We start from the raw sequence: 16,946 nt of genomic DNA, 5'->3' as shown, positions 1-16,946 counted from the left end.
GAAGCCAGCTTTTATTATCTCTCAAGAGAAGTTGCTGAGAAACTCATGTACTTTCGATGAACCCACTTGCTGTCCTTTGCAAATGGCTACTAATGTCTAGAACACTTGCTGTCATGCAATAATGACTGAAAAGTTGAGTGACTGTGTGTGTGTGTGTGTGTGTTTGTGAAAGAGAGAGAGATATATATAGAGTGTGTATATGCATATGTGCGTGTGTACTTGTGTGTCTTTGTGTGTGTGGTCATGTGTGTAGTATGTGCATGGATGCACGTGTATTTATGTGTGTATAATTATGTGTGTTTGTGCATGCATATGTTTGTGTGTGTGCGTGTGGTCTGACACTAACACGTGTACGGTCTCTCCGCATGTCCCTCACAGACACAGCCTGACTAGTTCCTGTGATCGGGGCAGCATGGGAAGACCTTCCGCCGACAATCGCAGCCTGGCCTCCGCCCTGTCAGAGAACTCCGTCGACGTGCTGGCTCAGGGGCAGGCAACCTCCTCCCGCACCGCCGGCGAAGACACCCAGAGTATGGTGCCCCTGACTGGCTCCCTGGGCGACCTCAACCTTGACCTTGAGCCAGGAACGGCGGTGTCAGAATCGTCAGGGGTGACCAACCCGGAGCAGGCCACGCCGGTGGTGACGATCAGCGTCGGGGCCTACACCAGCAGTTTCGGGGAGATCAACGGGAACAGTGGGGGTAGTGTGGATAACGTCCACCTGAGGGAGCCACCTGTCCGCGCCGCCACTGCAGCAGCACCGGGCATTCAGGTGACGCAGTACGGAGAGGGCGACGATGGCGACCATATTGTGGACGTCCCCAGCCCTCAGCCAGGGGAGAGCACTCACTCACCACCAACCTTGCCCACACACGCGGAGAGCAGGGAGAGTTCGGGACATAGCTGCGAAGAAGACACCCCCTCCACCACCGCTACAGAAAGCGAAAGGCCAAGAGGACATGAACCCACAAGCACTCAGGAAACAACAGGTCTGCAGCTGCTGCTGACGTCTTTGACCGAGCCGCGGCAAGAAAGCGAAAACATCTCCGATCATCAGAGCGAGGGCAGCGGAGGAATGTCGGAGCCGGAAGAGCTGGTCCCAGAAAGCAGCAGCGGAGGCGAAGGGGAATGCTCCGCAGGTGATCCGGACTCCCAGGATCCTGAGGTGCTGAGTCACATGACCAGTAGCAAAGAAAGCGCCCTCAGCTCCAACGACAACGCCTCAGAACCAGAAGTCCTCATGCAGGAGGAAGAAGATGGGACAGTGGAGAGAGAGAACTTGAGATCGGAGTCCAACATTTTGAACCAAGAAGCAGTAGCACTCGCGTCCCCCCCTCAACACACTCCGGACAAGGACGACACCTCAGACCCTGAGATCCTCGGCGAAGAAAACGTCAACAGAGAAACCACAGTCGATGCCACCCTCGCTGACGAAACATCGAGCAGCGTCACGCAAGGTGCCACAAGCCCGACAGAAGTCATCATTTCCAGCGACAGAGAAGAAGCTTCGGAGCCAGAAATCCTCACTCAGGATGACAGCACTGACACAGACACTGCCGGTGACAAAACCACTGAACAAGAAACAGAACAAGCCAAGGACAAACTGCCATGAACGTCGACATTCCACAACAACACACAGAATCATCTCCTTCCACCGCTTCTAGTGCCCAGCTTCTACCCCAAGCTTCAGGAGAAGGTCACTCTGAAAGCAAAGAAACGGAAGGAGCTCCTCCAGCGGAAGAAGCGGAAAAGGAAGGGGGCAGCGACTCTGGGAGTTCTGACGAGAACAAAGACACCTGGGATATGTTGAGCGACGCCAACCAACCATGACAGCAGTTCGTGATCAGTTGTTGACGACATTCGCGTTTTGTCATTCCGTCAGAACATCTCTTCCAGTGAACAGAATGATGGTGAACTGAAGGGAGTGACAATGTGGCTTTCTGTCTGGAACATTTTTTTTATGTGCAATGGAACAGTTGGCTTGTGCTTTCAAACAGTGTTGTTGTTTTTTATTTGGGGGGAGGTGGGGGGTTGTTTTTGTTTTTTTGTGGTTTTTACCCTCAAGGTACATACCAGTTGCATAAGTTCACTTTTCCTTTTTTATTTTTGTTTTTGGCAATACATGTTCCGATATGAAAGATAAATCTGATGATAAAAGATGCGTCTGAGGGGTATTAATGAATGTTTTTTATTCTTCTGTTTTTTCTGTTTGTTGGGGTTTTTTTTTGGTTTTTGTTGTTGTTGTTGTTGTTTTTTGTGTTTTTCAAAAGTGATTCCTATAATGGAATATGAACAATATTTCTCTTGTGTAAATTTCAAACTTTATTTTAATTACTTTATTTTTCCCAGTCTGTACACAGAAGACACTAACAGACAAAATGCTTTGCACCCAACACACACACACACAAACACCCAGACAAGGACAGGGAACTTTAAACTCCTATAACGTGACAGGCAAAACAGCCCCCCCCCCCCACCCCCCACCCCCCAAAAAAAGTGATTGGAGCACTGAACTTTCAGTCCACATGTCCTGGGTTCAAATCCTAGCAGGTCTGCACATCCAGCCCTGGGAGACTGGGAAAAAAAAACACCTTCACTCTTGACCCTCCAGGTGTTATGACTGGGTTCGAACCTGGGACCCTCAAATTGAAAGTTCAACAGACGGGCGCAATAGCCGAGTGGTTAAAGCGTTGGACTGTCAATCTGAGGGTCCCGGGTTCGAATCACGGTGACGGTGCCTGGTGGGTAAAGGGTGGAGATTTTTATGATCTCCCAGGTCAGCATATGTGCAGACCTGCAAGTGTCTGAACCCCCTTCGTGTGTATATGCAAGCAGAAGATCAAATGCGCATGTTAAAGATCCTGTAATCCATGTCAGCGTTTGGTGGGTTATGGAAACAAGAACATACCCAGCACGCACACCCCCGAAAACGGAGTATGGCTGCCTACATGGCGGGGTAAAAACAATCATACACGTAAAAGCCCACTCGTGTGCATACGAGTGAACGCAGAAGAAGAAGAAGAAAGTTCAACACTTCAGCCACTTCGCTGTTGTGCCAGTCACAAATGACTTTTTTTTTTTTAGAAAAGAAAGAAAAAGTCTGATCACACACCTTTCTTTTTGTATGCTTGCTTTTATTCCAGTGAACATGTAATTGATGTGTTTTTAATTTCTAGTACTTGTTCACAACAAAACCAAAAAAAAGCCCACCTGTGTGAGGAATATATCCGAATATTGTGAAACAGTCTGCCTGTGATTTGAGCAAACAAAAGTGATTTCTGGTTTCATTCAAACATTTTGTCAGTACGACTTTTTAATATGTATGACTCGATTAGCTTGGCACAAGTTTACTTGACAACAAGTCACAATAACTCTTCTCTTTTTGACTCACTTGTGTCAACAAAGTGAGTCTATGTTTTAACCCGGTGTTCGGTTGTCTGTGTGTGTGTGTCTGTGTGTCCGTGGTAAACTTTAACATTGACATTTTCTCCGCAAATACTTTGTCAGTTGACACCAAATGTGGCATAAAAATAGGAAAAATTCAGTTCTTTCCAGTCATCTTGTTTAAAACAATATTGCACCTCTGGGATGGGCACAAAAAATTAAAAAAAGAAGCCTAATTATATGCAAACTGCATTTACTGTTATATTTATATTTTTTGTATTCTCTAAACGTGGCAGTTTGATCTGATATTCTGACCCAACAACAAGAGGAGTCATTATTATCATTTTTTGTTCAAACAGGAACTTCTTTTGCTAAGCATGGAATTTTTATTTATTTTGCAAACGTTTTGGTGCAGATAGTAAAAAAGGGAAATTACTCTGTAATTAATGCTAGGGGACTTAATTTATCACAAGTGAGTCTTGAAGGCCTTGCCTCTCTTGTTTCTTCATATCATTGAACTTAAAATTGGCTGAGGGACTTTTCCATTGGTTGACGTATACATACATTCTGGTTGGTTAGGCTGCAAACAACAATGATAAATAAACAGTGATAAAGGTTAAAGGTTAAATAGTGATGGTTTTAAGTGTAGAGAGAGAGTCAAGCATTCAAATAAGATGTTGATGTGATTCTCCATAGACAAGGACGACAATTTTTGTTGTTATTTTTTTGTGAGTATGAAGATACGATTCATGAGTGTGTGTGTGTTTGTTTAATTTGTGTGTGTGTGTATGTGTGAGTGTGTATGTGTCTCATTTTTTCAACAAATGTTTGAGGATATGATTAATGAGTATGTGTGTGTGTCTGTGTGTTATTCTTTCAACAGTTGTGTGAGCATATGATTAGTGAGTATGTGTGTGTGTCTGTTTTTTGGGGTTTTTTTTTAACAAACGTGCAAGAACATGAAAGCAGTGTGCTGGGAATTCAGCAAATGTACACTGATACGGGAATTAACACAGGAATGATTCACTATAGATCCAGAGGAGATTCACGGCAATGCTTTCACTCATCACAAGTTTATTAGTGAATGACGTGAAGAACTTGATGAAACGTTGACAGAGAACACAAAAGTCTGTTTCCATTTAAAACCCATTATACGTTATCTGTGACTGTTAATTTTTGTTTTCTTGGGGAAAAAAAATTGAAGAAAACAGAGAATGAATACAGGAGCAAAAGGTCACAGGATGCTTCCAATATCAACTGATTCTTCTATCGATATCACTGATTTTTATTTTTGATGTGTTTTAGTGTTTATTTTGTTTTTATGAACACATAATTCACTTGAAATGGATGTTCCAATTCAGATTGTCTTTGAGTGCCACTGAACATGTATATTTATGAGGTTTTTTTTCATCATACATTTTTTTGTTTGTTTGTTTGTTTATTTCAAAGACAATTGAAATATCTTCTTGAATGAGTGTAGCACTAACAGAAATGCTCCAGTGCCATTTTTTTATGATGATGGACTTTGTTTTTTAAGTCGATTTGCAATGACGCTCCACGATTCTGCAGTCAGGGTACATTTTAAAATGTCATTAGTGTGACAGTGATTTTATGAAGTAAGATAGAAACATTACGCTTCTTATTGGTGATTTCACATTTTCATTAATGTTACATGATTTTATTTTTCAGGTTCGGTTGGGCGTTGTTGGGTTTGGGGTTTTTTTTGTTTTTTGTGGTTTTTTTGCTTTTGATTTGGTTGTTGCTGTTGTTTTGTTTTTTGTTGTGTTTAAAAAAAAAAAAAATTATTTAGTACTCATTTACTTGTTACACAGTTTATACAGGTATTGTGAAAGAGCATAAAAAATGATGCTGTTTTGTTTTTGGTTTTTCATTTTGGTAGTCATATGCTTCCATACGATGTCTGTGCAGGTATTTCAAAACGTTAGAATGGATCCAGGAATTTGGTTCTTTTTTGATGAAATAGACAAAACAGCCCAGTTCCTTTAAACAGAATTTTATTTGAAAATGTCACAACTGCAATGACTTTTCCAGGGCAAGAAGAAACTTCTTTTAAAGAGCCCTGCCACAACATACTTGATATTCTTTTCACCGTTTGATTTTAACTGGCAGAATTTGTGGTCATTGCTCTGTTTTGTTGGGGAAAAATGTTGTGAATGGAAAAAAAAAAAGTGTGAAACTTTTGCCATGCTTTGCAGTTTTGTCAGGGCTTGCTTCGTGGGTTGAAAAAGACGTGTCTTGCTGTTGTGGAATGTCGGGAGCTTCTTCTTCTGCGTTCACTCGTATGCACACGAGTGGGCTTTTACATGTATGACCGTTTTTACCCCGCCATGTAGGCAGCCATACTCTATTTTCGGGGGTGTGCATGCTGGGTATGTTCTTGTTTCCATAACCCACCGAACGCTGACGTGGATAATAGGATCTTTAACATGCGTATTTGATCTTCTGCTTGCATATACACACGAAGGGGGTTCAGGCACTAGCAGTTCTGCACATATGTTGACCAGGGAGATCGTAAAAATCTCCACCCTTTACCCACCAGGCGCCATCACTGTGATTCGAACCCGGGACCCTCAGATTAACAGTCCAACGCTTTAACCATTCAGCTATTGCGCCCGTTGAATGTCAGGAGCAATGGCCGAGTGGTTAAAGTGTTCGACTTTTAGTCTTGAGGATCCAGGGTTGGATCCTGGTGACAGCACCTGCTGGGTTAATTAAGGGTGGAATCTCCTCCCCCCCCCCCCCCCCCCTCCATCTCCCTTGTTTTAGAAACTTGTTGCAGACCTGCTAGTGCCTGTACCTCTCTTTGTATGTGTACACAACAGAAGATCATACATGCACATTTAAGACCCATAATCCATGTTAGCGCGTGTGTGGGGGGTTATGGAAACAAGAACAAACCCAGCATGCACACCCACAAGAACAGATTAGGGCTTCCCATTTGACAGGGTAAAGATAATCTTAGAAATAAAATCCCACTTCTGCATGTAAACCAGTGAATGTGAGTTGCAGCCCATGAACGCAGAAGAAGAAGAAGAATCAGTTGCAGTACAGTCTATATTGTTAACTTTGGGGGTCAGAGTAGACCCAGCATTAATCTTACTGTGCTTCATGGTGTGAAAAAGACCCTTAGGTTTGTGCAGAAAATGGGTCTTCATTGACCCAAGAACAACTTTTTAGATACGCTTCGTGCTCTAGCTGAAGCATGAAGCTAAAATTAATCTTCTCCAGTCAAGTCTATCTCGTGCGAGCCAGCTGATTTTATTCCATCTCTTGCTTGCTGTTTTGGTTTCCTTTTCAACAGTTCTTACCCACAAACAAGACAGAGTATTTGGGGGCGGGTTTTTTTGTGTTTTTTTTAAAGACCTTTTAATTTAATTTCGCTTTTATGATTTCTTTTTACCCCCAAAAACGAAGTATGGCTGCCTACATGGCGGTGTAGAAACGGTCATACACATAAAAACCCACTAGTGTACATGTGAGTAAATGTGGGGGTTGCAGCCCACGAAGAAAGAAGAGAAGATTTCTTTTTAAGACACTTTGTTGGGTTGTTTTTTGGTGGGTTTTTTTGGTGTCTTTTTTTTTTTTTTAATGTTCGTTCGTCTTCAGTTTAACGTCTTTCCACTTGAAGTGATATTAGAGGTTTTTTTAATGTAATTTGTGTGTATGCATGATAAACAAGGTCATTTATTGTTTTGTTTTCATAGTTTGTTTGCAGATGTTGTTGTTGTTGTTGTTGTTTTTGTTTGTTTTTTACTGCAGTTTGTTTTCAGATGGGTTGGTTGGTTTGTTTTTTGTATAATTTCTTTGCAGACATTTTTTTTTAGATGTTTGTTTTTAGATGTTAGGTTTGTAGACCATGTTTGTATTTTATCTCTGAAGATAATCATTCTGGACTAATTCTGCACATTGCTCATGATAAACTTGAGGATGTCCCAGAATGTCAATGATATGAGTCTAACTGTAAATGACTTGTGAGCTTTTAAGGATTTTTTTTTTTTAATTATTTTTTTAGGAACATGTTGCTGAACTTGGGTAAAAAAACAACTGATCTCTAAGAGTGTCCATGTCATTTTCTTTCCACAAGAGTCTGAATAGTTTGTGTGTGTGTGTGTGTGTGTGTGTGTGTGTGTGTGTGTGTGTGTACTATTGTGCAGGTATATGTGCATGTCTGTTATTCAGAGGTTTTATTTTCCTTTTTAACATTTGATTTTTTTTTTTTTTTTAAAACAAGGCCATTGTTTGTGTCTTATGTTAAATTGGGTCACAGTGTAGACTTGAGACATTTTCGATGTGCACAGTTGTTAAAGATGTTGTGTGCAAATGTGGATGGGGTTAAAAAAATTTTTTGTGAGCTAGTCAATTCAGCATTCTGTGGTATGTTGTCAGGAAACAGTCTGCTCAATACTCAAGTGTATGTCTGGTCAATCAAAACATTCGCAAGAATGCAGATGCATGCAAATTCACAAGAATGTGTATGTATGCAAATTCACCATCACTCGCATACATACACACACACACACACACACACACACACACAAATTCACATACAAACATTTTAATCATTTGGAAATCTTTCTTTCTTTAAAAAAGCAGTGTGATGCATAAAAACTTTGATCACGTTATTGATTTTTTGAATTGCATTATGAGCCCACCGTCATATCATAAACATGGTGCCATTTGATGCACCACAACTGTGTTGAAAAAGTTTATTCGTATTGAAATTGATTTAAATTTCGACGGGCGCAATACCAGAGTGGTTAAATACGTACGTTAAAGATCCTGTAATCCATGTCAGCGTTCGGTGGGTTATGGAAACAAGAACATAGGACGGAGAAGAAGAAGAAGATTTAAATTTCCTGGGTTTTTGTGTGTGTGTGTGTGTGTGTGCTCATCAATTACAGTTTACTACATAAGTTTAATCATTACTTCATGATGATCTATCAGAATGTTTCCACCTAACTGTGTCATAATTAGTGACCATTAAATGATTGATCAGTGTTGCTAACAGTTGTCAAAATTCAGGTGGTTTTGTGTATGCATTGAGGTTGTCAGGTGTTTTTTGTGTTCACAGACGAGACAAAACAAAAATTCAGGTGTACTTTTTTCTCTTTATTGTGTGGTTATTTTCAGTTTGAAAGCACAAACTTTTTTGAAGCACAAGAGATTGCTCCAGATATCAGTCATAGTGCTGAAAAAAAAAAAATCGTTCATCATAATTTGAAGAAATAGCAGTCATCAAAGAAATTCATTTGTTGTTTTATTATTTTCACTTTTATCAAATATTTGGCATTCCAACTGTTAGTGTAAAAGTTATGAATTATTGGCATACCAATATTTTATTTCCTTTTTTATATGTATCTATTCATCATGACTATATTTTAAGTCAAATTTGTTTATGCATTGGTTTTCTAAGCATTTAATCAGAATTCCTCTTGAATATCAGTTTGATTGTAATGATGTTGAGGTTGTTATGTTTTTGTTGTATTTAAATGTTAAGTGTGTGTGTGTGTGTGTTCACACAAAGCATTTGACATATGTGTGTGAATGCATGTTTTGTTTAAAAACCACAATATCAAGTAAAGCACACAAAAAATGGTGTGCAACAATATCAACATTTTCTTTTTGTGTTGGAAAAAAAAAAAAAGGACAGAAGAGGACTCTGTGTGTTCAAAAAACATTTTTTCTCTAATGGAGACATTTCTGCTGCTTGGATATCATTCAAGGGAATAATGAATGTTGCTTGTCTTTTGTGCAATATACAATGTTATATGCCTCTTCCAGAGGTGACGTGGAAGGGTGAGTTAGATGTTTGAACTTATGATCCAACATTCACCAGTGGTCAGGACTCAAGGCCCCCGTTTTATAATAATAATAATGTACATTTATATAGCGCCCTTTCTCTCTAAGAGCTCAGGGCGCTTTACATGAAAGAAAAATATTGCAAGTTACATAAAACATTCATGACCACTCTTTCTCAAAAAAGAGAAGGGGGAAAAAAAGGATTTATCAACAGATTTTTTGTTGTTTTTTTGTTGTTTTTTTTCTTGAAAGTTGACGGTATGAGTGATTCAGCAATGCAATGCAAAAATTTGAAATCATTTGCCAGAATTTAATTCAAATTGATTCATTATTGCCATTTAAAAAAAAAATAATATGAACACTTTTTTATGTGAAATGTACCATGTGCTTCTTGTTATTCAAATAATTCCTTTTCAAATCACCATGTGTTGAAATTTTATCGGTATTTAAAAAAAAAAAAAAAAAAATGTTTTTGGTAGTTTTGTTGTGATGTTTGCTGATGTAAAAAAAAAAAAAAAAAAAAAAAAATGTTGTTGTTTTTAAAAGAGAAAGAACATTGAGAATTTATTGCAGTTTACCCTCATTACATTTTATTCATGGATTTACCTAACCCTTTGGTTGCCACTGATGTGAATGAGCATTCTTGTTTTGTATTTCTTTTTATCACATCGGATTTCTCTGTGTGAAATTTCACTCTGCACAAGATTCAGTGCTACATAAATATTAAAGATTATTATTATCAATTATTATTCTTATTATGAAAGACTAGCACCCAGTTCACTACTCAAAGTCTAGCGTAGTGTAGAAGTGTGTGTGTGTGTGGGAGGGGGTGGGGGGTAGGGGTGTAGGGTTGAGTAAAAATCCAAGACAATGTGAGACTTGAACCCCTGAAAACATGCTTCGTAAGTCGGGTGCGCATAACCACCGGGCCAGGTCACTGTTTCTCTGTGCTTTGTGTTAACACACTGATGTCACAGTCCTTCGCTGATGCTCACTAACAACAAGTGGAGTGATGGCCTAGAGGTAACGCGTCCGCCTAGGAAGCGAGAGAATCTGAGCGCGCTGGTTCGAATCACAGCTCAGCTGCCGATATTTTCTCCCCCTCCACTAGACCTTGGGTGGTGGTCTGGACGCTAGTCGTTCGGATGAGACGATAAACCGAGGTCCCGTGTGCAGCATGCACTTAGTGCACGTAAAAGAACCCACGGCAACAAAAGTGTTGTTCCTGGCAAAATTATGTAGAAAAATCCACTTCGATAGGAAAAACAAATAAAACTGCACGCAGGAAAAAAAGAAAAAAAAAAGGGTGGCGCTGTAGTGTAGCGACGCGCTCTCCCAGTGGAGAGCAGCCCGAATTTCACACAGAGAAATCTGTTGTGATAAAAAGAAATACAAATACAAATACAACACAGCGTACAAGGGCATCCAGGAGTCATGACCTGGGTGCAGCCCGGTCCCCTTAGAGTGTAAGGAGTTAAAGGCCGAAACACTTGACTGAGCGGGGCTTCTTCTCTGAAGACCTTGTACTGTCCAGGTCTCTGTAGAGTTTCTTATCACTGCAATAAAGACTTACATGCAAGACAAATATTGATTTATAGACATATATATACTTTACTGCATTTCAGATCTATTCAGCTTTCAGCTTTTTACTTCATGACTTGGTGGTTTAAGAGTTAATCAATCCATTTTCTACTTTTGTTGTTGTTTGGTTGTAAAGTGGTAAAGCTGTGGCAGGTATTTGAGGTTTGAGGTTTACCTGCGATACGAGATGGAAAGAAGTCAGTGTTTGAGAGAAAGACGGGAACTGAAGATGTATGTGGGGAGAAAAAGGCGATAGAGAGAAATACGTGGACTTGTCGGATGTATTGCATTATATTTTGCTTTCTTTCTTTCTCTCCTTTTTTTTTTCTTGTTGTTATGGGTTTTTTTAAAAAGTGTTGAGAAAAATATGAGTGCAGAACATGTAAGGATACAGGTGAAAGAAGCTGATATGAGAACACATTTGTTGAATTTTTCTTTTTTTCTTTCCTTTTTTCTTTTTTAAGAAATGAACATTGAGAGAAAGATGAGCTCAGTACATGCGAGGAGAAAGGAACTGATATGTTGAATCTGTGGGGGTGTTTTTTTTGTTGTTGTTGTTGTGTTTTTTTGGGGGGGTTGGGTTGGTTTTTTTTAAATTGCTGGTTAAAAATCTGTGTTTGGAAGAAAGATGGGTCCATTATGTTTGACGAGTTCAGGGAGGGGAGTCGATATCCATCAGACATGTTGACTTTTTTTTTCTGAATTTGTTTTTATTCAGTTTAAATGTACAAGGCAGTAAGCAGTCACATTCATTAGGACTGGGGTTTTTTTGTTTGTTTTTTTAATGCTGGTTGCCCCACCTAACGTGTTGGGAGATAAAGGTGATAGCAAGATGATGTACGACTCTGGCAGGTGTGTCGATTTTTTTGTCATATCTAAATTGCTGGTTAAAAGTCTTGACAGAAAGATGGAAACAGAATGTGTGAGGTGATATAGGTGATCAGACAAGATTTGTGGACATGTTGATTTTACGTCAAGTTTGTTTATTTTTTGTTATCGCTGGTTAACTCTCTCCATACGAACGGCAAAAGAGACGACGTTAACAGCGTTTCACCCCAATTACCATCATCAAAATATTGCAAGCGGAAGGCTCTTATACTGAAGAGGTGAATGTTGACAAAGAATACCACTATTCAAGCTAAAGGTTGGGTCATTCAGACACCCAGTGGACATCCGAGGGGTCTGTGTAGAGGAGAAGAGAGGACTGGCTGTACTGAGTGAGTTAAGAAAGAAATGTCGAGAGAAAGATAATGAGCTCAGAACATGTGGTGAGAGTTTCAGGTGGAAGGAAGCTGATGTGCGGTCAGACGTGATGAAATTGCATCGTTTTTTTATTTCATTTTATCGCAGGTTGATCCATGACTGTAATTTTGTTTGTGAATAAAGTTCAGAGACTCGATTGTTGGTATTTGTATTTGTATTTCTTTTTATCACAACAGATTTCTCTGTGTGAAATTCGAGCTGCTCTCCCCAGGGAGAGCGCGTCACTACACTACAGCGCCACCCTTTTTTCTTTTCTTTTTTTTTTCTGCGTGCAGTTTTATTTGTTTTTCCTATCGAAGTGGATTTTTATACAGAATTTTGCCAGGAACAACCTTTTTGTTGCCGTGGGTTCTTTTACGTGCGCTAAGTGCATGCTGCACACGGGACCTCGGTTTATCGTCTCATCCGAATGACTAGCGTCCGAACCACCACTCAAGGTCTAATGGAGGGGGAGAAAATATTGGCGGCTGAGCCGTTATTCAAACCAGTGTGCTCAGATTCTCTCGCTTCCTAGGCGGACGCGTTACCTCTAGGCCATCACTCCACTCCATAATAGTACACTCAACATCACATGAAGATATGTGATATGCAAATAATTAAAGATCAGTTTCATATATTATGCTGCACCACATCTACTAGGCAGATACCTGACCAGCAGCATACATAACCCAACATGCTTTAGTCAGGCCTAGCATGCGTGCATATATATATATATATATATATATGTGTGAGTGTGTGTGTACCTGTCAAGAGTGGATTTCTTCAACAGAATTTTGCCAGAGGACAACACTCTCATTGCCATGGGTTCTTTTTCAGTGCGCTGGGTCCGTGCTGCATGCTGAACCTCTGTTTATCGTCTGATCTGGATGACGAGATGTTGAACTGGATTTTCCGGTCAAATTTGGTAGAGAAGGGCAAGGCCAGGATTCGAACCCAGACCCTCACAGACTCTGTATTGGCAGATGAGTGTCTTAACCATTCTGCCACCTTCCTCCACAAAACAAATGTGTAAAAAAAAAAAATGGTTTAAACTGCATAAAGTAACGTTTAAAATTGTGTAAAGTATGGAAAAAATTCGCACTTTTGGGAGGGGGGGGCAGGGCTGGAGGGGTTATGATAGTCCGTCATGTCCAACTATGACCATCAGAACAGCAGAGAAGGCAACTGCTGTTCCCACTATCTGGGCTAGAATTGATAATAGTGGAGAGTGTCTTGCCCCAAGTTACATCCCCACCCTCTCGGCCAAGAGAGTATTGGGGGATGGTGTTCGGTCAGTCAGTGTTGGGGGATGGTTCCCAAAGGCCAACTAGCCACCAAGGCTGCAACACTTAGAGCCAGTGCAACCTTGGCTTCAAGTCTGAGGCATAGTCCTTCAAAAAAGACTTAAGCTATCAATAAATATACACACCAACACAATATTGCAGATTGCAAATATGAACCATCACATCAAAACAGCACAAAATATGCCTTACACACACAGACACATACATGCAGATGCGCATGCACGCACACACATACACACACACATATCCGCACAAACACTCATATGCTAAGCATACTTAACTATTTTTCTTCACTTTCATTTTCCCACCAATCACAACTACCCCAACCACCAACCCACCCCACCCCTCCACACACATAGAGTAAGCAAAACACTTCAAACTGCTTTTCATATTCATGAAATCTTATGTTACAGCAAGAACAAAAGCAAAAGCATATATCAGTGGATATACAAAAACTGAATGAAATTCACACTGGTGATATATTGTATATAACTTTAAATATTTCATGAGGAGGTGTTATTTTTAACAAGTGAAATTCAACAATTAAAAAACTGTAAAGAAAAAAAAAGAGTCATTGGTAATTTTGAATATGATTAGGTTCATATCTCACCCCCCCCCCCACCCCCCCCCCCAAAAAAGACAGATGTGATCAAATCACAAAAAGTCAAAGAAACAAAACAAAAACCAACCAGACCAAAGCCTTTGGGATTCTTGAGACTGAAGATCTTGAACAAGACATTATGTTCCACGATTGCACTACTGCTATCTAACAAAATGTTAAAAAGAAAACAAAACAAAAAAACTGTTTAACATTTTCTCCAAAGCAAACGAGAACATTAAGCATTTATAATATACCATAGTTTTCAAAACAAAATAATGAAAATAAGATTTTTTAAAAATCTTACCCAAAAATTGCCTATGACATTACAAGCAAAGATCTTCAACAAAGCATAATGATCCACTATGGCACTATTGGTATCTAAAAAATAGCAAATAGCAAAAAGGAGGTAACATATATATATATATATACACATATATAATCACTACCCTATTGTTATCTAAAAAAATAGCAAATAGCAAAAAGGATATATATATATATATATATATACATATATATATATATATATATATATAATCACTACAAACATGAACGTCAAACATTGATAGTGTACCATTATCAATAAATGTTTTTCAAAACAAAAATGTCTAATTCCATTGGATCATTATCATCCTTATCCACATTTTAAAAAACATTTAATAGTCATGGAACATTAAATGCCGTTAAGGGGAAAATAGCAAACATCACAACAACTGTCACACATAGATATCATTAACAACGGTGATTAGGATTATGGCATTTCATTTCCTGTGTTAACTCACTCAGTATGGCCAGTCCTCTCTTCTCCTCTACACAGACCCCCTCGGATGTCCAGTGGGTGTCTGAATGACCCAACCTTTAGCTTCCGTCGTCAGAACTGTGGTATTCTTTTTCAACATTCACCTCTTCAGTATGAGAGCGTTCCGCTCGCAATATTTTGATGGTGGTAATTGGGATGAAACGCTGTTAACGTCGTCTCTTTCGCCGTTCGTATGGAAAGAGTTAATCTTTCTTTGTTACTTAGGATTTTCTTTGTTCTTTTTCGGAAAATCGGAATTGGTGGGGGGCTGGGGAGGGGGGTGATAGGGAAAGAGGGATGATGTTGTATCATGGCACCACTTTCTTCACCCACAGAACTGTGTGAATTGTACAAAATACATGATGTATACGAGTGTGAACATAGTATCAGTGGCCAGAAGTAACTCTTAATCCTCTTACAACAATCACTTATCATCACCTTTACGACCATATACCGAAACACATCCAAAATACTGATATGAATACCAAGTTCAAGCATACGAGCGTAAATTCACTGTATGAATTATATATAAAATACGTGGTACGATGTAAAACAGATGTCACTAATAACATTGTATCAGTGGCAATAAATAACTGTTATATTCATACAACAATCACCAATCCTCACAGTTACGGCCATACACCAAAAACACATTAAAAAATTAATATGAATATCGAGTAACAAGCATACAAGTGTAAATACAGCACATACACAATGCATATCTTGTGCTTATAATACGATTAAGCAGAATGAATAATAACTAAAATACTAACAAATCACACAATGGGTTTTTTTTTCTTAAGACAATAAAATCTCCATAAATGAAATGGATGAATAAGGGGAAAACAAAGAGATACAAGAGAGAAAAAAAATCACCTAGTCAAAGTGGCTTTTTAGGAACTTATTGTGGAAGATGTGGTATGATTTTGGTTTTGTCTTCCCCAGATCTACTTGTATGAATACTCTGGACTTACTTTCAGGTGCCTCCCTTCCGTCCATTACTTAGACAACATAATTATAGGCACATTTTTCCACTTCTTCCAACACGCTGCTGAAATCAAATAATGCCCAACTTACAGTTCTTACTCCTTGGGGCTGGGGGCGTGGGGGGTGTGGGGGGGTTAATCAGACAAATAGTATAATGCAATGCAAACACAACAAATACATAAAATGATAGTGATTATAATAAAAACAATAATGGTACAACACGTAAATGCAATTTTTTTTTTTTAATTTAAAAAAAGAATAAAATAATGTTTATCTATATTAAGCAGAACAGAAAGAGCCAGAAAAAAATGGCAGGATTTTGGTAGTTATGTCCATGGTATAATGATCTAACAAAACAGATAAATAAACTAATTCATCAATTAATCAACTGACTGATTCATAAATAAATCAACTGATTGATGAACTAATTGACAAACAAATAATAACAGCAATGATATCAACCACTGCATGCAGCTGTTAAGTCTCTCTTGGTTCTTGTTGTTTGTAGTTCAGCCGACCACACAGGGCCATATCAGGATTGTCAAACCATACAAATGCTCAACTGAGTCAACACAAAACTGTCACACCTACAAAACAACACTAAGACAAACCCACAAAACACAGTTCATGACACAATATCCCTACCATTTAGCTCCTTAAGGCAAGAAATTATTATGGTGCTTAGAGCCTCGCCGACCACTAAGGCCATCTCAAAGCTATCGCCACGTTAATACCTACTACAAGGGTAAAAAACAAACAATTAAAACGAGTCACCACTTTAAACTTTCCACTCAAAGTTTAAAAAAACTTCCCATACTTTAAAACCTTCAAATCTGATTAAGAAGGTTCACTTCTTTCAAGAAGTCCATCAGCGCCAACGGAGGGACATCACGAAACAAGGTCTTCAAAGAAACTGCCGTGTAATGTCTGTGTCTAACGTCATGCAGATCCCAACAGTCAAGGAACACGTGTTTCACGGTGAGAGGCTCATCACAGGGAATACATTGAGGGGCCTCTTCCCCCTTCAACAAGTAAGAATGAGTAAAAAAAAGTGTGCCCCGCATGCAGTCTGCACAGCACAGACTCCTCCTTTCTGTTCTTCACCCCCGAAGGGCTCCTTAAGGCAGATAAGACTAGGCCATGCTGAGGACGCCAGCCAATACGCTTAATTTATCATCCCCAGATTAAAAAAATTGCAAAAAAGGAAAAAAAAAACAATACTTCAAAGCAA

The 16,946-nt window shown here is 39.3% G+C and overlaps 1 protein-coding gene across 2 annotated transcripts in view; it reads left to right on the top strand.

The window, feature by feature from the left end:
* LOC143276713 (uncharacterized) overlaps positions 1-11,122 on the top strand; it is a 36,223-nt gene extending 25,101 nt beyond the window's left edge. For both annotated transcript variants that reach the window (XM_076581360.1, XM_076581359.1), the window contains exon 10: positions 379-11,122. In XM_076581360.1, coding sequence (XP_076437475.1) covers positions 379-1,612 — 1,234 coding nt within the window. In that variant the 3' untranslated portion in view covers positions 1,613-11,122. The remainder of the gene's footprint in view (positions 1-378) is intronic.
* Positions 11,123-16,946: the final 5,824 nt, after the last annotated feature.

Source organism: Babylonia areolata, chromosome 32, assembly GCF_041734735.1.
Source record: "Babylonia areolata isolate BAREFJ2019XMU chromosome 32, ASM4173473v1, whole genome shotgun sequence".
Classification (NCBI taxonomy): domain Eukaryota; kingdom Metazoa; phylum Mollusca; class Gastropoda; order Neogastropoda; family Buccinidae; genus Babylonia; species Babylonia areolata.
Note: the sequence above shows the minus strand (reverse complement) of the source record. Positions and strands in the feature narration are given on the sequence as shown.